This window comes from Podarcis filfolensis (assembly GCF_964270895.1).
Source record: "Podarcis filfolensis genome assembly, chromosome: 9".
NCBI lineage: Eukaryota > Metazoa > Chordata > Lepidosauria > Squamata > Lacertidae > Podarcis > Podarcis filfolensis.
In genome coordinates, this window is record NC_139610.1 from 1,813,472 (window position 1) to 1,840,415 (window position 26,944).

Sequence of the window (26,944 nt, forward strand, 5' to 3'; positions counted from 1 at the left end):
TCCCCGCAACGGGGTGAGCTCCCGTTGCTCTGTCCCAGCTCTTGCCAACCTAGCAGTTCGAAAGCATGCCAGTGCAAGTAGTTTAATAGGTACTGCTGCGGTGGGAAGGTAAACGGCGTCTCTGTGCGCTCTGGTTTCCGTCACAATGTTCCATTGTGCCAGAAGCAGTTTAGTCCTGCTGGCCACATGACCCAGAAAAGCTGTCTGCGGACAAATTCCAGCTCCCTCGGCCTGAAGCGAGATGAGCGCTGCACCCCATAATCGCCTTTGACTGGACTTAACTGTCCAGGGGTCCTTTACCGTTTCCGTTACCTTTACCTTTTAATCTGTAGAACTGTTTTGAAAATCCTGTATGAAACTTTGAAGCTTAAAAATCAGACTCACAGAATCATAGAATTGTAAGGGATCTACAGAGTAATCTAGTCCAACCCCCTGCAATACAGAAAGCTCAACTAAAGCATCTGTGATAGATGGCCATCCAATCTCTGCTTAAAAACTCCCAAGGAAGGAGAGTCCACCACCCTCCAAGGGAGTCCCTTCTACTGTTAAACAGCTCTTTCGCCCAGAAAGCTCTTCCTGATGTTTAGTCAGAATCTCCTTTCTTATGACTTCAACAGGAACTTCCCTCTGGAGCACGACAAAGCCAGATTGCTCCATCTTCCATGTGACAGCGCATTAGATATTGAAGATGGCTAACATATCATAGACTTGTAGAGTTGGAATGGACCCCAAGGGACATCTAGTCCAACCTATAATGTGGAGTTTTACTCATGCAGCAGAACTTTCCTTACCCTGGTCTGGTCGCCCAACCCTCTGTAGCAGATTTTGAGCATACATTGGGGAGGACTGCAGGAGAGGAGGTGGAAGTTCCATTGCACAAGTTGGATTCAACCCTCTGGCTGTATTTTCATGTACCACTGAAACATGGTTTAATGTTGCAAGAACATGTCTGTGTTGGCCTTGGGCTTGTGTGCTTCCCTCTCTCATCTGGCATGGCCACAAGGAAAGGTCCTAAACCTTTTCTTCCTTTGTAAACTAACCGCAGCTTACAGGCATATTCATCCGGTCAAACTGTGGTTTATGAAGCTGGCTTGTTTTCTTAGCTAAGATTAAGCACACTTTAGGTTGAGCATTACACTAAGCTGTGATTAATCAGTGATGGTTAATCAAAAGTGAAAGTAGAAGCTTCCAAGTTTCCCTGTGTTCCTGTCGGATGAGGAGAAGGGAAAGGGGATCTCAAAAGCCCAAAGTTCACCCAGGCTTGTCCTTGTAACATGAAACCATGGTTTAGCTGTTTACTTGGGAGTGAGCCCCATTGAGCTCTGTGGGGCTGACTTCTGAGCATGGAGTTGTACTGTTAATAGCCAGCTTCATAAATACAACCCCATCTCAGCTCCTATAAATCAAGTTTTCTTCCCCTAAAAATTGCTGTAGGGATGCACTTGCCCTTGAAAAATAATGGGATTTTTAAATGATCATGACTATAGCACAGAAACAGACTTTCCTTTTTTGTCAGCACCTTTTCAAGTGGTACGTATTTCCACTGCTTCAGCACTGTAGGGTATATCTGCTGCACTCACGACTGTGGGTGAACTGGAGAGCTGTATTGATGGCCAAGACCCCAGGGCCCTGTGCGCAAGGATTGTGTGTCAGTAGGACAAAAGGGATGGCGCCAACCATCCTGCTGTGTGCGCCAGTAACTAGAATTAATTACAAACCAATCGAATCCGTCGCAGCCAATTGGTAAACTAATTGGTAATTTTAGCTGTACATCTATATGTAGTTATCTGGGTGCCTGCCTGTAACAGCGCTTTCAGAGCCACTTTTGTTCGGCTGCCTCCTGATGGACAAAATGGCCTTCATAGCTTTAGGGAGAAAGATGTGCATCAGTGGACATGGGGCCGCTCCAGCTGCTTGTCTTGTTTGTATTCCCTTGTTCGTAAAACAGGATTCAGATTACAGCTGCATGGTGCTTGCTCTGATAATTTTGGATAACAGCAGAGCTACGCATTTCTTGAAATAGGCTCCTTTAAGCCATTAACTGTAATTTCTGTATGGCAGGCATCTCTTGAAACAAAATGTCATGTTTTCAAGTTAACTGGCTGTTTAGGAACGGGCAAATCTTCAGGTTGAGAGTTCATTTCTTAGCCATGTTCTCTGGGCAAATTGCTTCTTGTGGCCTGCGCTCCCATCTATGGCCACCTGAAAGAGAAGAAGGTTTGATCTGCCATTGGCAGGGTTGCGACTGGATGCCAGCTCTAATATTTCATTTTGTGGAACATGTCTTACTAGCTGCTGACTTGGCACTGCAAACAACTATCTATTGTGTCCACCTTTCCCTTTAAAAAGGAAAAGGAAAAGAAAAAGTTCTTATTAGAGCTACTTCTTCCAGCTGATTTAAAGTTTTAGTGTATTAATTGTCTCTTTTTTAAACAAATAATTGATGCAAATGTACTTTTATTAAAAGAGCTGTTCTGGGTCCACCCTCCTGCTTTGTGCAGTGGCCAGTCAGAGGCCCTCCAGGAAGGGCATGGTGGTAATAGCCCTCCCAGGCAGATTGACACTTCCCGGCAGCTGATATTCAGTGGCATACTGCCTGCAAACACCAGGAATCCATTTTGCCACTTCTTGTTATGTTTCAAATTTAAGAAGGAAAACACACACAAAACCAAGTTTTTTTCTTCATAAAGGAGAGGCAACAACACAACACAGACTGTCAACTTACACTGAAAATACAAGCATACTTCCTTCTAAAATTAAATGCGAGTTCACATAAGCACTCCACATGTCAATTTTAACGTAATGGATAGCAGCCATTTGATAGATCCTCCATGAATTTATCTGGTTGCCTTTTAAATTAATGTGAAGCTGATCTCCTTTACGCTACTGTCCAGGATTCAGCACCTTTAAATAAAAAGGGAGTTGGAAATCGGATTGTGATGTTGTGGCAATGGATCCCATAAATTTAATTCTATGTACTTTTTTTAGACATGGAAGAGAGGCTGGAGGTGTTTTACAGTTTAATAAACAAAAACTGCCACTCAGTTTTTGGCAGGGAAGGCCATCTTTAATAGTCTCTCTTTTTATTCCTTATTACACCATCTTGGCAGAATGGATACAGCTTCTTCAGAATAATGAAGTGTGACCTAAACTCTCAGCACCTCTCTTCATAATTAATCAGCTAAAGAGAGGGTGGCCAGTTGCATGTTACCAACAAAGACTTGCCTCAGCAAAGCAGAGGATAGACGATTACGTTAATTTGCATTAAAACTGCATATAGTAACATATGCATAGACACAAATTTGGAAATAATAGCTATAATTTAAATAGAAATATAGTACATCTCGCCATGGTGGAGATGCCTGCAAACTCTGCTGACCAGGTGCTGCTAAGTGTTGGTGGGCAACTTCGAGGGCCGCCAACCCTCCTTTTGTCATGATTTTTTGACATTCCTCAAATAGAGAGTCCCTTCAAATAGAGGACTTTCCTGTGCAGAGCAGAGCACATGGTAACCCTAAGGTGGTGAAATCACCAAATCCCAAGTCAACTGGGCTCACGCTGGCAAAGTAGAAAGGGTGGGGGAAGCATTTGTCCACACCTTTGTTTCTTCTTCCATAGGCCTATAGTTTGGTTTTTCAGATTTTTGTTTCTTTTGAATTTTGCCTCTCATTGCTCTCCATGGAAGAGGAAATTAAGATGGCAGCTCCAGGGCTGTTGTACTCCCTCTCCTCTTTGGGAGCCCCCCTTTTTTTCCATAGGGAGAAGAACACACATGGATGCAAAACGGCACTCTTCAGAATATGAGAATTAGCATAATTCTGGCAGAACTTTTTCTCCTTCTCCCTCTCAATAGTGTAAATTGCAGCCTTTAAATTGAACTTTATTGCCCATAGCAGACCTTCTTGTAGCGAAAATGGGGCTTTCAGTTGGACATTTTTGGTTGTATTTTTGATTTAGTGGTATAGCAGTCTGGCTTGCTTGGAGTCTGCTGTTAAGGGAATTCAATTTTTAAAAAATCATTCCTCTTTTTCTGCTCTGGTGACTTGGGCAAATTAGGTCTCTTAGTATGAACTACTGAATGGATTGCTGAAGCTGGACATAATGATGGTGTCATTGGACACTGTTAATTGACTTATTGAATATATTTTGTATGCATCTAAACTTCATTGTAATGTATTATGGCTATTGTTCTATTATTGTTGTTGTTGAACTGTCTTATTTTCTGTACCATTGTCACTGGTTTCAGAGTCAAGGGTGGCTAAACCCATTAATCTTTGGGAAGGGCTCGAGCTCAGTAGTAGAGCACATGAATGCCCAAGGTCCCAGGTCCAATCCCCAGCAGCTCCCAGTAGGGCTGGGAGAAACCCAGTTTGAAACCTTGGAGAACTGCTGTCAGTCCATGGTAACTGTACTGTGCTAGATGGACCAGTATAAGGCAGCTTCCTAGGCTCATAATATGTGAACTTGGCCTTTAAGTATTGAAGTGAGAGCTGGAGTCGGAATCAGCATTGATGAGCATTTGCTAAAGCCCATGCCTGCATAGGGGGCCACTGGTGACCTCTACACCACCACCACGCCAACCAGCCCTGCTGCTGTTGCACCTTCTACTATTCCTTATTGTTGCATCTTCCTGGGAATTACTTGATAAGCTTCACCAACTCCAAAATACTGTCATTGTTCTCTTAACTTCAATAAATGCCTTGTCTCCAAAGGCTGCAAAACAATGGAAATCAGGTGTGTTCTGCCAGTCTAGATATACCGTAGCTGGTGAAATATAGAATAAGGACTGTTTTAAAAACAGTTTTTTTCTCATAATTATTTGCTGCTGGGTTGATCCTTGTTTGTTCTATTTCATTTCTGTTCTTGGTTTGTATATGATATGTTCCTTTGATAAATTTATGTTGTAGGAGGTGTTAATGATGCTAGACAACTATGTACGAGATTTCAAGGCTTTGATTGATTGGATACAGCTTCAAGAAAAGCTGGAGAAGGCTGATGCCCAGAGCAGGTAATTGGAAAAATATTTCCATATAACTTTCCACATAACACTGGCCCTAAAGGATCTTTACTGGCTCCCAGTATGTTTCCGAGCACAATTCAAGGTGTTGGTGCTGACCTTTAAAGCCCTAAACAGCCCTGGCCCTGTACTCCTGAAGGAACATCTTCACCCCCATCATTTAGCCTGGACATGGAGGTCCTCCTCCAAGGGTCTTCTGGTGGTTCCCTCACTGTGTGAAGTTACAGGGAACCAGGCAGAGGGCCTTCTTGGCAGTAGCACCCTCCTAATGGAATGCCCTCCCATCAGCTGTCAAGGAGATATAAAAAACAACAACATTTGGAAGACCCCTGAAGGCCTTCAGAGAAGTTTTTAATGTTTGACGTTTTATTATGTTTTTTTAATATTTTGCTGGGAGCCTCCCAGAGTGCTTGGGAAACCCAGCCAGATGGGTGGGGTATAATAATAACAATAACAATAATAGTAGTAGTAGTAGTAGTAGTAGTAGTTGTTTTTATTATGCTTGTTCTCTATATGGCAGGCACTTCGTTTCAGATAGTGTCCCAAATGCTAGCATGTTGTGGCCTAACCAGAGTTTGGCCTTCAGTCTTGTGCACTCCTTTCTCTATGTGTGCTTCAATTCCCTTCCTCATTTGTAATAGTTGTAGTTTGAAATCAGGTAAACAATTATTATTGTAAACCATAGTTTGCATCTAAACTAGAATGGGAAGTCATATTTGAACTAGATCTGGAGGCAAGCTGCAGTTTGTTCTCACTAAGTTTGTCTGATCTGAGATTACTGCAAACCTATTGTTACGTTGAACCAGAAGTGAGGGAGATGCAACTCAGTGCAAGTGGGGAAGATGGCGCATAGCACTTCAAGGCATGACCCTGAAACCCAAGCCATGGTTTGACTGCTATATCTGAACCAAACTCTATGCACAGTTATGGTTAACTGTGGGTTCCTGGTTTATTTTCTTGTTTATGTGAAGTGTGGAGTAAAGGAGCTGTATGTAGATGTATTGTGGTTTGTAAGCCAGGATTGTGTAAACCATTTCTCTCTGGCCATTTTTAACGCTAATGTTACGATGGTTCTGCATATTGGAGTCCTCTGAGCTCCACTTGGCCCCTTCCCAAATTCATCTGAAGCTCTTGCTCATGCAACTTCATCTTCTGTATCATGTAGATCAAAATTGTTATTCAACAGAAAGAAGCATCAGCCATTTGAATGTTTGAATTTGAGAACATCACCTAAAAGAAACCTATATATAGCCATTCCATTCCAGCAGGGTTCAGTTTTAAAGGATTTTTTCTCATTCATTCATTCATTCAAATTGATGCTATGCCTTGTGTGTGTTTGATTTATATGCTTCTAAAGTTTTAATTAACCATTTGTCTCCTGGCTCAACCAAGGGGATTCAATTAGTTCATGGAGGATAGTTCTGTCAATTGCCTCTGGTAACATTAGCTGAATGAAACATCCAGATTTCATAATCTTAAACCTCTGAATTCCAGCTGCTGGAGGAGCAAACAACAGGCATCTTCATTGCCTTCATCCTCTGATGATGATGATGATGATGATGATAATAATAATAATAATAATAATAATAATAATAATAATAATAATAAATTTATTTATACCCTGCCCATCTGGCTGAGTTTTCCCAGCCACTCTGGGCGGCTTCCCATCAAGTGTTAAAAACAATACAGCATTAAATATTAAAAACTTCCCTAAACAGGGCTGCCTTCAGATGTCTTTTAAAGAGAAGATAGCTGCTTATTTCCTTCACATCTGAAGGGAGGGCATTCCACAGGGCGGGCGCTACTACCGAGAAGGCCCTCTGCCTGGTTCCCTGTAACCTCACTTCTCACAATGAGGGAACTGCCAGAAGGCCCTCGGCACTGGATCTCAGTGTCCGGGCTGAACGATGGGGGTGGAGACACTCCTTCAGGTATACAAGACCGAGGCCGTTTAGGGCTTTAAAGGTCAGCACCAACACTTTGAATTGTGCTCAGAAACATACTAATGCAGCCAATGCAGTTCTCTCAGGACCAGTGTTATGTGGTCCCGGTGGCCACTCCCAGTCACCAGTCTGGCTGCCGCATTCTGGATTAATTGCAGTTTCCGGGTCACCTTCAAAGGTAGCTCCACGTAGAGCGCATTGCAGTAGTCCAAGCGGGAGATAACTAGAGCATGCACCACTCTGGCAAGACAGTCTGCAGGCAGGTAGGGTCTCAGCCTGCGTACCAGGTGGAGCTGGTATGCAGCTGCCCTGGACACAGAATTAACATGTGCCTCCATGGACAGCTGTGAGTCCAAAATGACTCCCAGGCTGCACACCTGGTCCTTCAGGGGCACAGTTACCCCATTCAGGACCAGGGAATCCCCCACACCCGCCCGCCCCCTGTCCCCCCAAAACAGTACTTCTGTCTTGTCAGGATTCAACCTCAATCTGTTAGCCGCCATCCATCCTCCAACCGCCTCCAGGCACTCACACAGGACCTTCACCGCCTTCACTGGTTCTGATTTAAAAGAGAGGTAGAGCTGGGTATCATCCACATATTGATGAACACCCAGCCCAAACCCCCTGATGATCTCTCCCAGCGGCTTTATATAGATATTAAAGAGCATGGGGGAGAGGACGGAACCCTGAGGCACCCCACAAGTGAGAGCCCAGGGGTCTGAACACTCATCCCCCAACACCACTTCCTGGACACGACTCAGGAGAAAGGAGCGGAACCACTGTATAACAGTGCTCCCAGCCCCTCTAGATGATCCAGAAGGATGTTATGGTCGATGGTGTCAAAGGCCACTGTGAGATCCAGCAGAACCAGGAAACAGCTCTCAGGTACCTTTGTCCCTAGCCCTCCAGAGATCATCGACCAGTGTGACCAAGGCAGTTTCAGTCCCATGGTGAGGCCTGGAAGGGATAAAAATGGTCCACATCCTCCAGGCGTGCTTGGAGTTGTTCAGCAACCACCCGCTCAATCACCTTGCCCAAGAATGGAAGATTTGAGACTGGGCGATAGATGGCCATAATGGCCAGGTCTAAAGATGTTTTTTTAAGAAGCGGTTTAATGACTGCCTCTTTCAGCGGGTCTGGGAAGGCTCCCTCGCAGAGGGAGGCATTCACCACCCCACGGAGCCCATCGCCCTGCCCTTCCCTGCTTGCTTTTATTAGCCAGGATGGACAAGGATCAAGAAGACAGGTGGTTGGTTTCACTCGTCCAAGCAGCTTGTCCACATCCTCGGAGGTAACAGATTGAAATTGATCCCATATAACATGACTAGACAATACTCTAGCACTCTCCCGCCCCGGCCCTGCTCCCACGGTAGAGTCTACCTCCTTCTGAATCTGAGCGACTTTGCAAAAGCATTGCAGGAGATCTTGTGGTCCCTAGCCGGCCCCGATGATGAAGGTGGTTCCGATAGATTACAAACCACCTGAAAGAGTCTCCTGCTGCTGTTTTCTGCAGATGCAATAGAAGCGGCGAAGAAAGTCCTCTTCGCTGTTGCCATTGCCACTTGGTAGGCTCGACTTTGAGCTCTAACCCGTGTCTGATTCAGAGTGAGTTTTCCACCACCAGCGCTCTAGCCGTCTCAACGATTGTTTCTTCCCCCCCCAGCTCCAGGGAAAACCACAGGGCTGTCCGGGCTCCATGCAATAGGAGAGGGCACTTCGGAGCCAGACAGTCAATAACCCTGGTTAACTCCGTATTCTAGCGGGTCACCAGGGAATCAGCTGAAAGGCCATCAACTTGGGATAAAACATCCTCTACCACTCCCTGGAAACCATTTGGATCCCTTAAGTGGCGGGGGCGGACCATCCTGCAGAGGGGAAGGGTCACAGAGAAGTCCAGTTGCACCAGGAAGTGATCTGACCATGGCACTTCTTTTGATTCGCTTTTACTTAGTGTCAGATCACCAACATCCATAGAGGTGAACACCAGGTCTAAGGCATGTCCACGGCTATGAGTTATTCAGGGACAGCCCCATGGAGGCCATGCTTTCCACAAAGTCCCAAGCGGCCCCTTGTAAGGTTGTGTTGGCATGGATGTTAAAATCCCCTAGGACAACCAAGCTAGGTGTCTCCAGGAGAACATCTGCCATGACCTGAAGCAGCTCAGGCAGGGAATCCCTAGTGCAGATGGGAGGTTGGAATCCTGTACTGCCCCTATTGCCCAACTTCCAGAACATGCACTCAGAGAACTGGGTCTTCCCAATAGGACGCCTGGTGCAAACCAATGACTTCCTAAAATTCACTGCAACCCCCCCTCCCCGCCCACATGACCTGGGTTGCTGTGTGTAAGAGAAGCCTGGTGGACAAGCAGCGGCAAGGACAGGCCCATCTGCTTCATCCAACCAAGTCTCTGTCACATATGCCAGGTTGTGGATGGCAGTGGTCTTATTCATCATTGACCTGGCATTGCACAGCAACACTTTCGGGTCATGTGGGTTTCCCCTGCTGATTCCAGTATCCTTCCGGTCAGGACCAGACCTGGAGGTAGGGATAGTCCTCAGACAATGACTAAACCTGCCTCCTCAGTAATGACATGGTCTGGTATTAGTATAGCTCCTCCTCCTGCCCGTGACCACTGAGATTGGGTGTCCTGGTGCTTCTGCCCCTGTGGAACCTGCCCCAGCCATTCTGTTGGCTGAGGCCCACTCCCAGGCAGCCCTGACCCTTTCCCCTTAAAAAGCAAAATACAAACTTTACAATGGCCTAACAAAATAGTAAAAGCAAAACAAAGCCAAAAACAATTATACTAAAATAAAACTAATCCCCACCCCACTCAACATTTATCCAACCCCAAACAAAAATAAAATAAAATAAAAATATGTAAATAAAAACCATCGTTCACAGTGGTGGAACAAAGTAAAAACGCTTTTAAAACATTTTAAAATATGTAAAAACATTTTTGACATTTGCTGCAGCAGCACCAGTGTCCTGAGGCCTCGCTGGAGCCTCTTAAAGCTGTGGCGGTGGTGAGTGTGGGCCCCGCCCCCTAGGCCCGGTGGAGGGAGCGGCTTTCCCCAACACTCACAATGGGCTTTCCCACAAGCATCTGGCTTTTACTGCTCTAAGCAAGAGTGTGGATTAGACAGACCGCATCATAGAATAGAAAGGGACCACGAGGCTCATCTAGCCCACCCCTGAACTCTCCATATGTGGCAATTATCAGGGATAAACTCATGCACCAAGGAGGGTGGCTGAGAGCACTTGCATGGAGACCACTAGATGCTGTCAGCAGGCCTTGCATTGTGCGCTTTTACAGCATCCAACATTGTGGCTTTAACTGCAAACAAGTAGGAATACCAGTGCCTAGTTTTTACTTAGTATTCCACGTTGAACTTGCAGGCCGACTTCACTAGCATGGGAAGTAAAGAAGATGTCTCCAGGACGCCATGTAATTCCAAGCCCATCAACTGACAGAATAAGTGTAACATCAAACGCTCGAAGAAGTCTGAACTTTGGGTATGGAAACTGAAACACTTTCCTATTTCAAGAGTGAAAAGATCTGTTCATTGGCATAGATTTCTCACTGTAGCTTTTATTGCTAAACTTAACTTGCATCAGTTTTCTATTTTTCTCTTCCTGCTTAGCTACTATGTTCCAATCATTGTTGGGCTGTTTGTCCCCCCCCCGCCCCCCATTATGGAATGATTGTTGTTGTAGTTGTTGTTGCTCTGCAAACCTTACAGTTCCTCTGAGCATTCTCTCAGCATTCACCATATGTGTTTGCTATGAGAGGGAATGATTAAAATTAAAAATAAATATCACTGTCTTCATGCACACCTAAACTCACGCTAGAGCCTTTGAGGATGCAAGTTCCAAATTTGAAATTTGCTCCAGTGTAAGAAATAGAGGAAGTTTGCCTCTCTTTTCTGTCATTTTGCTGTGGAGAACTAGATGGAAAAGTAGTTCATGGAAAGAGGCAACACGAGTGAAAGTTAGGATACATAATTTTGTCAAAGCTCAACATTTTGCTTTGCCATGTTTCTAGACCATTTCCCACAAACATATTCTATATGGTTCTATGTGGATCCCACTTTGATAAAATCAACCTATTTGGGTAGAATAGTCATGTGACTGTATCTTTATATGTTCAGGTTTTAAATTAGTGGTGTTGAGTAGTGCAATCACGGTTAATTTTTGTGCTTTGGATAATTAATGATTAGGTTGAGCCAATAGAAACCATGAGGAACTAAAAAAGTCAGACGAAGAATACATGGAAGGTATCAATCTGTCCTTAATGAAAATGCTAGATGTGTGACTTTTTTCTTTGCTTAGGACACCATCTGCAACAGTGACTTCTAATCGTCTGGCTCCAGTGGGTGTAAGTTGGGCTGACAAAGTGAAAGCAAACCATATAGCAACGGTTACCAGTTCAGAGATGGCAACAGCACAAAAATGCATACCAACACCAGTGCAGAAAACTTCACGGAGAAATGGCAAGTGTCTATAAGTGACCTGATTAGTAATGTACCTTATGGTCATGTGCATACATTTATATGCATGTGCACTTGAGGCAAAGATGCATCCATAGCAAGATGTGACTTCTTAGGTATTTAACTTCTAGAGCAGTGGTCTCCAAACTTTTCACCCTCATGAACCACTTGATAGTTGCAGATAGTCTTGGTAGACCATTTAATGATTTTCCTGCCAGACATAACAATTGCAATGCCCTGTGCTAGATTCTCTGATTCTTAATTGTATTTTTATTGCTGCTTTTATTTCTTTCATTGCATTAGCATTTTGAAGTTGGGAATGTTAAAATTGTGGTTGAATAATAGTTGTAATATATATAAATGAGAATATATATATATTTCATAGAATTCAAATAGTAATACATTAAAGAAGCATTAAAATTACAATTAAAAAACTATGAATATTTAATTTGAGCATGCCACAGACAGTCCTCGCACCACATTTTGGGAACCCCTGTTCTAGAGATACTGTGGAAGCTGACAAACTTGGAGAAATGACAGCTTTAGAAACTCATGCTAACAAGTGCTGTTAAGTGCTATTTTCATATTGATTTTATGCTGCTCCATAATGGCTTTAGGCCGTTTGTGTGTTATTTAAGTCCAGCCTTCCCCCACCCTGATGCCTTCCAGGTGTTTTGCACTTCAGCTCTCATTAGCCCCAACATGAAATCATAGATTGGTGAAGACTGGTTTAGTACTGATGATTTTTATTATTACTGTATTTTTCGCCCTATAGGACGCACCTTTTCCCCTTCAAAAATGAAGGGAAAATGTGTGTGTGTCCTATGGGGCGAATGCAGGCTTTCGCTGAAGCCTGGAGAGCGAGAGGTGTCGGTGCACACCAACCCCTCTCGCTCTCCAGGCTTCAGGAAGCTATCCGCAAGCCTTGCGCGCCCAGGGGGAGTTCCCGCGGGCTCGCAAGGCTTGCGGGCGGCAGCCTGCAGCCCGAAGCACGGGGCGCCCTCCGGAGGACGCCCCGTGCTTCGCGCAGCTGTCCGCAAGCCTTGCGCGCCCGAGCTTCCCCAGCCCGAGCTTCCCCAGCTCCCAGCCCCGCAAGCAAGCTCCGGGAGCGATGGCGAGGTTGCGCAACCTCGCCATCGCTCCCAGACCCATTCTGGGGGCTGGGGTCGGGGGAAGCTCGGGCTTCCCCCGCAAGCTCCGAGAGCGATGGCGAAGCTGCGCGCAACTTCACCATCGCTCTCGGACCTGTTCTGGGGTCAGGGGAAGCTTGGGCTTCCCCCGCCCCCAGCTCCGGGAGCGATGGCGAGATTGTGCAACCTCGCCTTCGCTCCCGGACCCCCAGCCCCGAGGCTAAAAATGAAGCCAGGATAACGAGCGGGATCCATCCCGCTCGCTGTCATGGCTTCTTTGGGGCTTGGGGGGGGGGGGAATAATTTTTTTCTTTATTCCCCCCCCCCCAAAAAAAATAAGTGCGTCCTATGGGCCGGTGCGTCCTATAGGGCGAAAAATACGGTAGTTTAGTTTGTATTTATTAATTTTGTTTCATTTTTTCCAAAAATAGTTTCAGTCACTGGAAAAACTGTGTTAATTGGGCAGTGTAGACAAACAGCATACATAAACTAGACACTGTACAAAAATGGAAATAGTGATTTATCAGGGACAGGTACAAGAAAATACAAGGCTGGCCCTGTAAGAAGCAACAATTGGAGCTGCATTGCACAGTGTTTGTGCCAAGAGTTACTGTTTATGTTTATCCATTAAAAACTAAGCATTTCTTTTGTTTGGACAAGTTAAAAAGATATAGCTTAGTAATCCATCTGACTATTTCAGAGGGGTAGGCTTGTTAGTTTGTTTTTGCTGTAAGAGTCTTAAAAGACTCACAGATTTATTGTGTCCTGAATGCTGGTGCGTGCAATTTTGTGCCACAGTAAATCTGTTCGTTTTTAAGGTGCCACAAGCTTCCTTGCTTTTTTCATTGCTGACTACTAACCTAAATGTAAAGAATTAGAAGAGTATTAAGGGTTTTTTTCTTACGTAATTAAAAAGTACTGGTTTTGTTCCCCCCTTGTTTTAAAATTATCATAGACACTTTATACATCATCATGGGCATCAGGGACCACTATTAAAAAAAAAACCAAAAAGTGTTTAGTTTCGCAAGTTTAGACAAGTGACCCCACAAGAGCAGCGTTTGGCTAATATTTTCAAGAAAAAGCCGATAGGTAGACCATGTGCCTGTAGAGACACAAGTTTAAAAGAGATAATGGATAACATGTTGTTTGAGTACAGGTGGAATCCTATCTAGCTGTAGTTTCTCCTGCTTTAAAAGTTTCTCTGGCTTTTGTACTGAGAGCCTGGAGTTCTATAACAGGTTAATTCCTTATTTGTGTTCTATTAGTGATCTAATAATTCAATATCTACTCAGTAGTAATTCTATTGATATCAATATGAACACTCTACATACAGGGTGGAAAACGTGGTTCTCTGGGTGCTATTGGATAAAAAATAAAAACCTAGCACCATTCATTTAAAAAAGTCATTCATTTAAGTAATCTTAAAAGTACTACTTAAATTTTAACAACAGTGAACCAAATATTGATTGAGTGATTTATTCATTATATTTCTATGCCGCTTTTCATTCAGATGAATCACAAAGCAGCTTACAAACAATAAATAATAACAACAAGCTAGAACATGGGTTTTGAGATTTGAACATCACAACCTATTGGCTGCGATCAGAAGCCATGGGGTAGTGTTTGCACATGCATCCAGGCAGCTCGTTCCTTAGCTCACACTCCTCTCTGAGGAGGGACTTAATTAATCAGGAAGCAGGGCATATGAGTCACACTGGACCTCAGAAAACCCTCACATGAACAGAAGGCAGCAGTTTAGGATTTAGGAGCAATATAGAATTCACTGAGATATAGACTGTTTGGAACCAACTCATTTTGAGAACCTGTGTATTTAACTCTTATTGAATTAGGGGTCCTGCCCTTGTGTGGACCTGTTCCCTATCCATAATAGGACTTGTCCTCTTATTCCTCTCTATTCCTGGACTCCTAAGCTTACTCGGGAATCTTTGTAGAAAGACTTTTGAAAGTCCGAGGAAACCTCTGTCTGATGCTTGTTGACACTCAAAGAACTCTACTAAGGTAGTGAGAGAGCACTTGCCCTAGGTGGTCAAGTTGGTTGAGAGCTATTTGTTCTACCTCCAACTCCTATTAGAGTGGACTGAAGTGCAGGAAATGAGTCTGTTTCCCTTTTGCAATTACCAGTGACATTTGCTGGCTGCTGGTAAGGTTGTGATTCTTTGTAGCCCTGAAACAGGTCCTTTATATCAGTGTTCCCCAACCTTGGGCCTCCAGCTGTTTTTGGACTACAACTCCCATCATCCCTTGCTAGCAAGACCAGTGGTCAAGGATGATGGGAATTGTAGTCCAAAAACAGCTGGAGGCCCAAGGTTGGGGAACACTGCTTTAGATTAGGGTAGCCAATGTTGTATCCTCCAGATGTTAAACTCCACCTGTCCTCAGCCCCACCAGTAGTCAGGGCTGTGGAGAGTGAGTCCACAATATCTGGTGAGCACCATGCTGGCTATCTTTGTTCTAGTAAAACATTTCAATGAGTGTGAGCTAACTAATGGTAGAGGACAACATTCAGTGTGACAGATCTCTTTGAAAGGGATGTTTTAATATCAGGAACCGACAGCTTACCATAGTGCAAAGGGGCCCTTTTCTGACTAGTCTTGTTAATAGGGTTGCAGGACAGTTCTTCCAGATGCAGTGATGTTGGAGGCATAACGCCTAAGTGGCTTTGGGAGGTGGGGTGGTGGGGGCTTACAATAACAGATGGTTTGTCACTTCAGTGTAATATAAGAAGAAGCCGAGAGTGGGAAGCTCAGATGTGACTAGAGAATTGTCAGAATACCCCAATGAATTATTCATTGAAAAAACTGGGCATGTAACACAATCCAGGTTGTGATACTCAGTGTGGGCTTGCCCATAAAGTGCCCCACACTTAACTAAAACAAAAACCTTCTCCTTTCTGGTTTCAGTTTGTGGTCTTAGTATGGACACTCCCATCCAACCTCAAAGTGTGTGTCTGGTATTAAGGGCACCAACTGCACACCCTGTTAAGTCATGTAATGTAAAGCACCATTTTTAAAAGGCATATTTCCTATTTATGCTGCCCTCCAGGTGTTGTGAACTGCAGTTCCCATCAGCCCTGACCATTGACCATGCCAACGGCAGATGATGGGTGTTGCAATCCAACAATGCCTGGAGGGCACTGGGGTTTTTTTTTAAATCTGAGAACTGCATTGTAAACTCGAAATGATAGCTATGTTCCAGGCTGCTGTTGGCGGGCCCTGCATGCTGGTTTCTCTCATCCATCTGTTTAGCCACTGTGATAACAGGATGCTAGACTAGATGGGCCATTGGCTTTACTTGAAGTACAATAATGTAAGTGTACGTAGCCCTGGATCAAGATGGATCTGCCTTCCTTGAGGGGGCGTGATTGTTTGCTCCAGTGACAACTGTGCTTGGCTTGGCAGTGGAGGGAGGCCCTCTGGGGTGGAATTGGAGGAGGGAAGCAGACCTTCTGCCTCACTGTCCCTTGGGTCTCCTCTTTCTCTGCCGCTTTACGGACTGTGCCTCGTGGTGGTTCAACAGCCTACTCCTCTCTGTCTTCTTGGTGTTCCGTCCCTCTCTCTGAAGCGGAGCCTGGACCATGACACAGCTCCATCTTCATCAGGATAGAGTCCAGAGGCGCCCTGGTTCCATCTTTCCCGATAGCCTCTGTTTTTAGAAGGCTACCCTGGACATGATTTGGTTAAAAAGAGGGTGGGAAGTCAGGGCTTAGGGTTGTCATTAAAGGCAGCTCCTTTATCCCCTCAGTTTGGTGACTGCTCTTTACTACGTCTCTTAATTCTTCCTTAAGGCGAATCTTCTCCACTTTGCCCTTCCCATCTGCCCCCATGTTTGAGCAGCTTGCTACAGATAATATTTCTTCTCAGTGCTTTTTGACTTCTTGACTTTGCATCTTTTTGTGGTCATGAGGAGCCTTGAGAAAACTTAGCATACAGTAATGATTATATAACTCAAACTCTATATGTTATAATAGCCTTTGCTTGCAAATCGGGATGACAATCTTTTTATCAGTTTCCTGTGTGTGATTTGTTATTCTGCCTGAATAGCTATTCTTTATAGATCCTTCTCATTTCTTATTGAAATGCTTCTTTAAAACCTTTTAGATATAAAAGTAGCATTAACAAATATTCATCTTGCTTTCTTTAGGTACTAAATTTTGATTCGAATTTGCCTCCTGTGACCATTTTTCTTTTATTGTTTTTATATTTTATAACTTTCTAATGTTTGTGTTGGCAGCATCCTTGCCTAATGGATGAGTTCCAGTTTTTAAACAGCATTTCTTTTCAAACAGTGCTTTATACTCTTTAAAGTCCCCTCCCCCCCAGGTCACACAAGCCATGCTCGCCCTAAAGAGTAAAATTCCCCTGGAGATAAAGATTTGTTTGTAATCTGAGTAAAACCCATGTTACTTTACACTCCAGTATTGTTTTCTTTTAAATTTAATTTAAGCCAGCTTCTGTTGGTGCATTTAGAATTGCTAAATCATTTCCCTCCTTTAATGTGCAGTGCTCAGAATCACACGTTGCCTCCTATTAAGTTAGACCATGGGCCAAATCCAGCCCAAGCCTGTCTACCTCAGGGTAGCCAACGTGGTGCCCCCCACGTGCTGCTGGACTCCTGTCAGCTCCAGCCAGAATGGCCAAGGGTCAGGGGTGATGGGAGTTTTCGTTCAGCTGCAGCTGGAATGCACCACTCTGGAAGCAGATCTCCAGTGTCTCTGGCGCGGAAAAATCTTGCCCAGCTCTGCTGCCTGGTGCTGGGACTGAGCTCAGGGCATCCTCTGCCACTTAGCTGAGGCCCTTCTTACATATCGGACACAGTTGGCTCTAATCCATGCAGACTTACCCTGTAAAAGTTCTTTTAGTCTTTAAGATGCCACAGGCCTCTCTCTGTTGCTTTTTAAAATTCATAGTGCCTATGCAAATGTAAGTGCTGTGTGGCTCCATTTGCAGAATCAGAGCAGGAAAGTCAACTAGTTAAGGTATTTAATACGCACATCCCTTTGCCAGAAAACGTCCTCCTGACAGGAATATTTGAGGAATTAGTTCTTTGTGAATTTCAATATGAGTGGACCTAATCAACGCCCCCCCCCCCGGACTAATGCACAGATTGGAACATATTTTTATTTTATTTATATACTATAAATATTCTATACTTACCTTCATCTGAGGATTACAGGGTGGTTTATAATATAAAAACACAAAAAAGCACAGCACAGTAACAAACCATAACAGTAACAGTAAAAGGCCACAGGACTATTTAATTAGCCATAGCTATTCTTTGGATTTTGCAATGCAATTTTCAGATCAAAAATATCAAAATGCATATTATAAGATAAGATATAATATATCTTATACTTATAACACATATACTTATAATATATGTGTTTTCTGTAGTTTTTATTTTAATTTTTTTGGAATTATGAGGAAGTGGAACAGAACTGATTTAGGCATAAAGACTCAGGAGGTTGTGGACTCTCCTCCCATGAAGGTTTTTAAGCAGAGTTTGGATGGCCATCTGTCCTGGATGCTTTAGTTAAGATTCCTGCATTGCCTGGGGTTGGGCTAGATGACCTTGGGGGTCCCTAAAACCCCCAAAATCCTATGATTCCATGACATAGACTAACCTGCTCGTCCCTCACTCCTGATTTCTGTGTGCTCAGATATTTGTACTCAATCTTGCTTTTGATTTCTTGCTTTGCTTTTTAATGGTGCCATGTAGAGCGGAGGGATGCTGAAGGATGGGAAACAGTCCATCGTGGAAGACCTGTGAGATCCAAGTCTTCTGCTTTGGCCACAAAACCAACTTCATGTACAGAGTTATCACGCTTCAAGGATGACAGCGACAAAGAAAATGTCGCTCTTCGACCACCAGAGAATAAGCAGAAGGCCTTGCTAAATGAAGAGAGTCTATCTAAAACTGTAGAGCCTGCCCCCAAAGATTCTTGCTGTCTGTCTGAGCACCCCCTTGCTGAAAGGACTCAGGTACATGCAGTTCAGGGGAACTGTTTTCGAAAGAATGTTGGGAGCTAACTGGTGCAAGTAAAATTATTAAGCATTAGGTACTTGCTATAAAAAGAAAATTAATGCTGGAGATTAATAAACTAATGTGTTAGGACTGGTCGTTGTCCTCTTCAGATCACCACACAAACGCTTCTTGTTCTTTTATAACTTTTTATTGCGTATTAAGAAACAATCTTATAAAGGGTTCTTATCTTTAACTATTATTCTTCAGAGTCACTTATTTCAGATACCTTCTGAGTTCTGCTTCTGAACTGAACCCTTGCCTTTCCTGGGAACAGCCGGTCCCTCCCTGTTGTTCCTCTTGCTCTCTTCTATTAGATTCACTGCTCTCCTCCCCCCTTGGGGAAAGCTTTCTCCCTCTGGGAAACTGGAAACTTCTAACTCTAACTCTTCCCTGACATAATGTTTCTTGAAAGATCACCATCCCCAACAGCTTTTAGAAAATTCAGCACAGTGGTACCTCTGGTTGTGAACGGGATCTGTTCTGGAGCCCCATTCACAACCTGAACGGAACGCAACCTATGTCTGTGCAGGTCATGATTCGCCGCTTCTGCGCATGCGTGTAACGTCGTTTTGCGCGTCTGTGCATGCGTGAGCGGCAAAACCAGAAGTAACCCTTTCCGGTACTTCTGGGTCGCCGCAGGACGCAACCTGAAAAGACGTAACCTGCAGCGTTTGCAACATGAGGTATGACTGTATTTGTAAAAAAACCAAAAACCTTGATTTTAATTATTACAAGTGTGTAAATATTTCAAGCTATGCTAAGCAATGAACTCTTACGCAGAGTAGAAATGACAAAATCCCTTAAGCAGAATTTGCTCTTGGTCAAATGTATGGGTGCGGTTGTGTTTGGAAGCTCAGTATCGATTTCTGTCTATCTTGCATATTAGTTCGCAGCCCGTGTCCTTGAGGACATCAAGATCTCTGAGAAGAGCAACAGTTTGCCAGGTAGTTCTCTACTTCCATCTTCTGAAGTGCCTGTGGTTCTCTTAGAGGCTGAACATACTTCAAAAAGTCTTCAGGTGGAAGAAATAATCTCTACTGATTCCAGGAGCGATGGAGGGAGTCAAACAGAAAAAAATAAGATTGAAAGAGAAATGGACCCTACAGATATTTCAAATGTGAGCGCTTGCAGATGGGCAAGAGGATCTGTTCTAAAAACAAGTCCCCAAACTTAATGGCATGTAGTAAATAGTTACCACCTTCCCCTTCTGTAACACAGCTGTATTAGTCAAGTATGAGGGGATATAATGCAGTGATAAAGGAGATGCCTGGGAGGTCACAGGTTCAATCCCCTAGAGTCTCCAAGATGGTAGCAGAGCCATTAGTGCATCTGCAAGCTCCTAACGGCAACGTTTGTGGCACTTCTGATAGGGCCTGGGAGTGAAACTAGAGGAAGAGCTGTTTGGCTGGTTTTTAGCAGGTCCAGTGGTGAATCTTATCTCTTTGTTTTTAAGGTCCAGAAGGGGTGCCAAATACAAATGCTGCCTACGTATAAATGTAGGAAAGCAGTTACTTACTCGAGTTACTTACTCCTAGCAGTTTGAAAGCATACCAGCACGAGTAGATAAATAGGTGGGAAGGTAAATGGTGTTTCCCTGCGCTCTGGCACTCGGCATGGTATTCTGTGCGCCAGAAGCGGTTTAGTCCTGCTGGCCACATGACCTGGAACAGCTGCTGTGGACAAACGCTGGCTCCCTCGGCCTGAAAGCAGAGATGAGCGCCCCAGCCCATAGTCAAATTTGACTGAACTTAACCATTCAGGGGTCCTTTACCTTACTATACAGTGGTACCTCGGGTTACATACTTAATTCGTTCCGGAGGTCCGTTCTTAACCTGAAACTGTTCTTAACTTGAGGTACCACTTTAGCTAATGGGGCCTCCCGCTGCCATGAGATTTCTGTTCTCACCCTGAAGTAAAGTTCTTAACCCGAGGTACTATTTCTGGGTTAGCGGAGTCTGTAACCTGAAGCGTATGTAACCCAAGGTACCACTGTACCACCTCTGAGGGAAAGGGAGGAATGGAAAGTCAGATAGTTGGATATATGAATGATGGGGGTCAAATACCATCAGGTTGACACTTGGAATGGGAGAACCATTTACATAGCAGTAAAGTATTTTCAGGCTTCCAGCTGAACTCTGATTTTGGTTTTGCATCTTTAGTCCATGGCTGAAGTTCTTGCTAAAAAAGAGGAGTTAGCAGATCGCCTGGAAAAGGCCAATGAAGAGGCTATTGCAAGTGCCATTGCGGAAGAAGAACAGTTAACCAGAGAAATTGAAGCCGAGGAGAACAATTACATAAACATTGAAACAGACAATGACAGTGACTTTTCCGTGAGTTTTCTGCATGTGTTGAAATAATTTATAGTGGATCAGGTTAATATTCCCAAAACAGGCTAGAATTTGACAATAGTTTTGTATATTTGTATAGTTTTCACTGTAGCAAAGTAACTGTCTGATGTGCCAGGGAGGCAAAAAAAAAGGAACACAGGTTCTAGCATGACTGGAATTAGTTTCCAGGCTCAGTTGAAGGCTCTGTTCATCATCATCATTGTTGTTGTTGTTGTTGTTGTTGTTGTTGTTGTTATCATATTTGCATATAAGGTACTTGTTTTTTGAAGTCAAGAAAAGGAAAAAAGAAATATACATAATATCACTATAGCAATTGTTAACAATTAACAATTTCAATTTTTAAGCTACTGAGTTTTTATCACTGAGATCCAATTTTCATTATACTTGTCCATGCAAAGTCAAGTTTATAAGCCATCCGCTCATAGGTGGCAAGTGTAAACAGATCTTCAGTCCATTGAATAAACGGATCCCTATATTTATCTTTCCAGTGTAAATGCAACAATATCAGTCTTTTGGCCATAGTAAGGGCACGGAGAATCCATTTCTATTGTCCAGTTGTCAGAATATAATCCTCTGAAATTTTTAGCTTTTTCCATACAGTGTCATTTTATATAATCCATTGCTTTCCCCCAAAACTTAGTAAGTATAGGACATTGTAAAAATACATGTTTTAAAGAAAGCACCTTTCTTGACCTTAAAAGCCCTATATGACTCAGGAACGCCACTTCCCATAGAGACCTGCCTGAGTACTGTACTGCAGTTGTCTTCTGAAGCCAGGATGCCCAATCCAAAAAGCTAATGCCGTCAGCTACTGCTGTTGGCCTGAAAAGATGTTGTATCATTTGTGTGTGTTTATATTTTAAATTGTAAATGCCTTAGGTGCCTTCATAGAAAAGGTGTTCAAAAATGCTGTGAATGATAAATAATCTCTAGACTTCTGGAGGTGCTGAACTTCTGCTCCCATCATCCCTGACATGCGCTATGCCTGCTGGGGTTGATGAGAGTTGGCATCCGGCAACATCTGGAGGGCCACAAGTTAGCCACTCTTGCTTTAAGCTATGGTTAATGAGAACAAGCCAGGATCAAATCATACTTTCAGATCCTGCCTTGTTCTCAAACCATAGTTTTAAAAACCTTCAGTTTCCAAGTTTGGTCCTAAAAGAACTGAGGTTAGGTTAAAATGGAAAGGAGGGCAGGAAGAATGTGTAAGGCCCAATCTGCTTTTTCTCACAGCAAAAACATTGGTTTCCTATTATGTCTGAAGTGGGCCATAATAGCGGCAACAGCTGCCTTTTGTGTTGGTCTGCTATTTTAAAGGAGACTGGAAGAAAGATGCTCTTGAACATTTGATTTATATTTGCATTTATATATAGTTTGCATGGAATGGTGAGTGTAAGAAAGGTTTCCTTTCCAAATAGAAAGTTTGGTTTCTGTTTTCTGTTTTGCACTATGGAATTTTAGGCTGGCATGGGCAGTGGAAGCACATCTTTCTGTGGAATTTCCATGGACTGGAATGATGTCCTGGCAGACTATGAAGGTAAACTTCCTTGTCCAGAAATGTGAATTAACAATATCAGAGCGCATGTCTTAAGGCTTTCATTCTGTCACCCGCCACTTTATTCCCCTTGCTTTTTAATCACAATAAATTTGTGAGAGTGATAACCATCACCAAAGTTTGGTGTACCGTGCAAATATTATCAGGCAAGTGGTTTTGATATTAATGCAATTGCTTAATTAAAAAAAAAACTACGGAATAATAAAAGGGAACATTTTCACTATATTATTGTTCCAGAATTCTCTCTTTGGTCATTTCCATTCTGATTACATTCCAGAATGGAACAAATTCTGTACATGCACTATTCCTTTGATTTGTTTTTAAAACTCTATTGTATTTTTGATAACAAAGGCCAAGTTTGAACATCACGTTAAACCATGGTTTGCCACAAACATATCAGTTGCAGCTTCCCACTAGCATTCAAGAGAAACAAACCACAAGCCCTGGCTTAGCATTATGTCCAAATCAAGGGTTTTGGTTTATTTCACTCCAGATAAACTACAGTCTGTAGCCAAGATTTGTTCTTAGCTTACAGAACATGGTTTGTTTGAGTGAAACAAACCTCAAACCTTGGTTCAGACATAAGCCAGGGATCATGATTTGTTTCTCCTGTGCATCAGAGGGGAGCAGCAGCATCCAAGGTCATTTGGTTCATGGTAAACCATTAACTGCGATTTACTGTGATGTGTGAACAAGACCAAAGTCACCAATCACAAGTGCTACAACAGTCAACAATTTTAGAATGTGCTCCTTGAGAGTGGCATGGCCAGTTGGGAGTAGGATCATGTACCAGAGTAAATATTGAGGATATTTTGCTTCCCATATGCTAGCTTTTACTTTAAAAAGGGATCCTGCTTTTGTGCAGCTCGTGAATCATGGCGTCAAAATAACACTTGGGGCGACATTGTAGAAGAAGAACCAGCTCGTCCACCCGGCCACGGAATACACATGCATGAGAAACTCTCCTCACCATCTCGCAAGAGGTCATTAATATTTTTAAACTTTTGGTATAGAATAAGCTCAACAGGATCAAATTCCATAGTTGAATTACCGGTACAGTGGTACCTTGGGTTACATACGCTTCAGGTTACAGACTCCGCTAACCCAGAAATAGTACCTTGGGTTAAGAACTTTGCTTCAGGATGAGAACAGAAATCACGGCGTGGCAGCAGCGGGAGACCCCATTAGCTAAAGTGGTGCTTCAGGTTAAGAACAGTTTTAGGTTAAGAACAGACCTCCAGAACTAATTAAGTTCTTAACCTGAGGTACCACTGTATATATTAATCATTAGAGCATAGGAAGCTGCCTTTTACGAAGTCATACTATTTATTTGTCCATCTAACCCAGCCTTCCCTATTCTGACTGGCAGTGTTTCTTCTGGGTCTCAGGCAGAGGAGCTGCTCAGAGTGCTGCTGCCACCACCAGAGAAGCCCACCAAATTTATCTTGTCTTTATCATTTATTTTTAACTCCCAACATAATGAGCTAACTTGGCCATTGAGGCAAACTCTGTTATCTCTTCACTAATTGCTTCAGACCCCGTATGTGATAGCTGTCCCTTACGGTCCATTCTCACTAAACCATGGTGCTATTTTCCTTGAAAAAGAGGTGCCGGAACTGAACACGAACGCCTCCCTTGTTCTCTTAGAATGGCAATGGTGCCCATCTGAGAGAGGCCAGAACTTAGTTCCAGTGAGTTCTGGCTGGAAAAAAAGCCCAGCTAAATCATATGTATAGTTGAACAGAAAGAATACTAGGTCCAATGGTTGTTGTTGTTATCGTTTAGTCGTTTAGTCGTGTCCGACTCTTCGTGACCCCATGGACCAGAGCCGGCCAGGAACTTAAGGTCCAATGGTACCTTAGAGCTTAACATATTTGAGAGTTGAATCTTGATTACCGTATATTTCCATCCTTAAGACACCCCTATGTATAAAACGTCCCCCTATTTTGGGGTACTCATATTTAATAAAATGGGGGGAGATGGCCCCGTGTATAAGACGCCTCCTAATTTTTGACATTATTTTTAAGGGAAAAAACCTAGTCTTATACATGGAAAAATACGGTAATTTCCAGAGGGTTTTTTGCCACTGCACATTCCCACCCTGAACATCACCCCTGCTGTTGCTTGACCATGTGGTAAATCACTTCAGTTGTGATCCCAAAGGGCCTGCATGGGACACATGCAGCAGGGCTTTTCTGTCCACCCCCCCCCGCCCCCGAGTCTTTCTTCAGATCCAAATATATTTTTGAGGCTCAAAGAAAGCCCTTCCATGTGCTTCCATGGTGAACAGAAAGTTTTGAGGTTTGTTTCAATGATAATCCTTGCTAAATTGATGGACTCAACTAAGTTCAATTCATTGATTTAAATGGGCCTACTCTGAGTAGCATTTACTTGAGTATAAGCCATAGCTTAAACTATTCCAAAATTATGTTCAGTGCCTGAACTAGATATTTGTGAGGGATTTCTTCAATTGTTGCCCGGTAACATAAGTTTCAGGTTTCCCCACATACCTTTGTTTTGATTCATTGTCCCATTAGCCTTTTCAAATATTTATTTCAAAAGGACAATAGCAGAATCTAAAAAGAAACATGAAGAAAAGCAGATGAAAGCGCAACAGCTGAGAGAGAAACTGCGTGAGGAGAAAACGCTAAAGCTTCAGAAATTAATGGAACGGGTAAGTTTGCTGTAGTTTAGCTTTTCATGCTCCATTGTGACTCATAATCATACCTTTTGTTAGATCTTTGGGCCACACTCATGCCTTTGGGAACAACTGGTCAATGCACATTCAGAAGAGCATTCTCCAAAAATCTGCTGGTTGGATTTCAAAGGTCCACGTGTAGTGTTTGACACGGCAGCTGGGGATTTCAGAAGCCCTTTCTCACTTTAACCCCATATATTCCCTGAAAAGATTTTCCTGACTTGCAGGGGACCCTCAGGGAACAGTGTGTGATGAGGATGGGAATCATTGACCTCCCTTCTAGGTGGATGTGATTATTGTCTGCTCATGTACAATGTGCTAAGGTGGGTGTGTCTCTGAATAGGACCTCGGTGTATTGTTCCAGTCCTTTCAGCTTGAAGGTGTTCTGAATACAGCGGGCGGAATCCAGTTTGTCCTCCTAGGGCTCTTGCCTTGCTGAATCAGACCAATGCCTTAAATAGTCCAGCATTCTGTTCTCACAGCGGCATCCAGATGTCTGTGAGAAGCTAGGCAGAACCTGAGGGTAACAGCCCCTCCCTCCTTGTGATTCCCAGTAATTGGTATTCAGAAGCATACTGAATATTTCAGTAGTACAGTGGTGCCTTGGTTCTCAGACTTAATCCATTCCAGAAGTCCAAAACCAAAGCATTCCAAAACGAAGGCACACTTTCCCATGGAAAGTAATGCAAAATGGATTAATCCGTTCCAGACTTTTGAAGACAACTCCTAAAACAGCAATTTAACATGAATTTTACTATCTAACGAGACTACTGATCCATAAAATGAAAGCAATAAACTATGTACTATAAAATGAATAAGACAGTATGGTAGATGATAAAAATTAAAAAAAAATCTAACCTGCTCTGATGATAGTCATTGTTTGAATGGGGGGTTTATATCCATTTCTGCAGTCACACAATCAATCAGTAGCTGAACTGGGTTCCACACAGTCACAAAAAAAAATTAACCGAATAAGCCTCAAAAACAAAAATGCCAAATAAACAGCAAAAACAAAAGCACCAAACATAATCCGTTTCGGAAGTCCATTTGACTTCTGAAAGGTTCACAAACCAAAGTGCAGATTCTGGTTGGTGCTGGTGCCCCGGAAACGGTAGCTGACAGCCACATTGGATGTCCTCTTTCGAAAAACATCCGAAAACCGGAACACTTACTTACAGATTTTCAGCGTTTGAGAACCAAGGCGTTTGAGAACCAAGGTACCACTGCACAGAACACTGTACTTTGTAGACCCCAAACCCGCATGCTTCCTTCCCCTCTTGGGAGCTCTGATTCTCTCCCTAACTTCCTGGTTTGTGCTAGCCATGATTTGCCCTCATGTCCAAATTAGGCAAACTATGTTTTGTGCAAACTAGGAAGGGGAGAATTGGAGCACACAACAGAAAGAGAGGAGGTAATAGACACACCTGAGGCTAGTTTTCTACCCCCTGTAATATGATTTAGAAGAGTATTTTAATGGACCTGTTGGTGAGGCATTTCTATTCTTTAGAAACAACTCCATCTTCAGTGTCTGTTTCTGTTCTTCCAACCCTCCTTAAAGCATTTAGACTATAAATTACTCAGATACTTAAGCAATGACATCCTGTAAAATTATATTTTCCTGATCTTTGTCTGTCTTATGCAAATATTTCCCCTAGCATGGGATTGGTGCTGGTAAATATTACCTGAGGTTTCAAGGTTCATTTGCTTCTCTTACGTTAAGTGAA

General features: G+C 43.3%; 1 protein-coding gene across 8 annotated transcripts in view; it reads left to right on the plus strand.

The window, feature by feature from the left end:
- SCAPER (S-phase cyclin A associated protein in the ER) overlaps positions 1-26,944 on the plus strand; it is a 215,371-nt gene that overhangs the window by 25,636 nt on the left and 162,791 nt on the right. For all 8 annotated transcript variants that reach the window (XM_083630088.1, XM_083630090.1, XM_083630089.1 and 5 more), the window contains 9 exons: positions 4,908-5,008; positions 10,357-10,473; positions 11,290-11,450; positions 18,314-18,576; positions 19,506-19,736; positions 20,779-20,949; positions 22,429-22,504; positions 23,388-23,505; positions 25,085-25,196. In XM_083630088.1, coding sequence (XP_083486214.1) covers positions 4,908-5,008; positions 10,357-10,473; positions 11,290-11,450; positions 18,314-18,576; positions 19,506-19,736; positions 20,779-20,949; positions 22,429-22,504; positions 23,388-23,505; positions 25,085-25,196 — 1,350 coding nt within the window. The remainder of the gene's footprint in view (positions 1-4,907; positions 5,009-10,356; positions 10,474-11,289; positions 11,451-18,313; positions 18,577-19,505; positions 19,737-20,778; positions 20,950-22,428; positions 22,505-23,387; positions 23,506-25,084; positions 25,197-26,944) is intronic.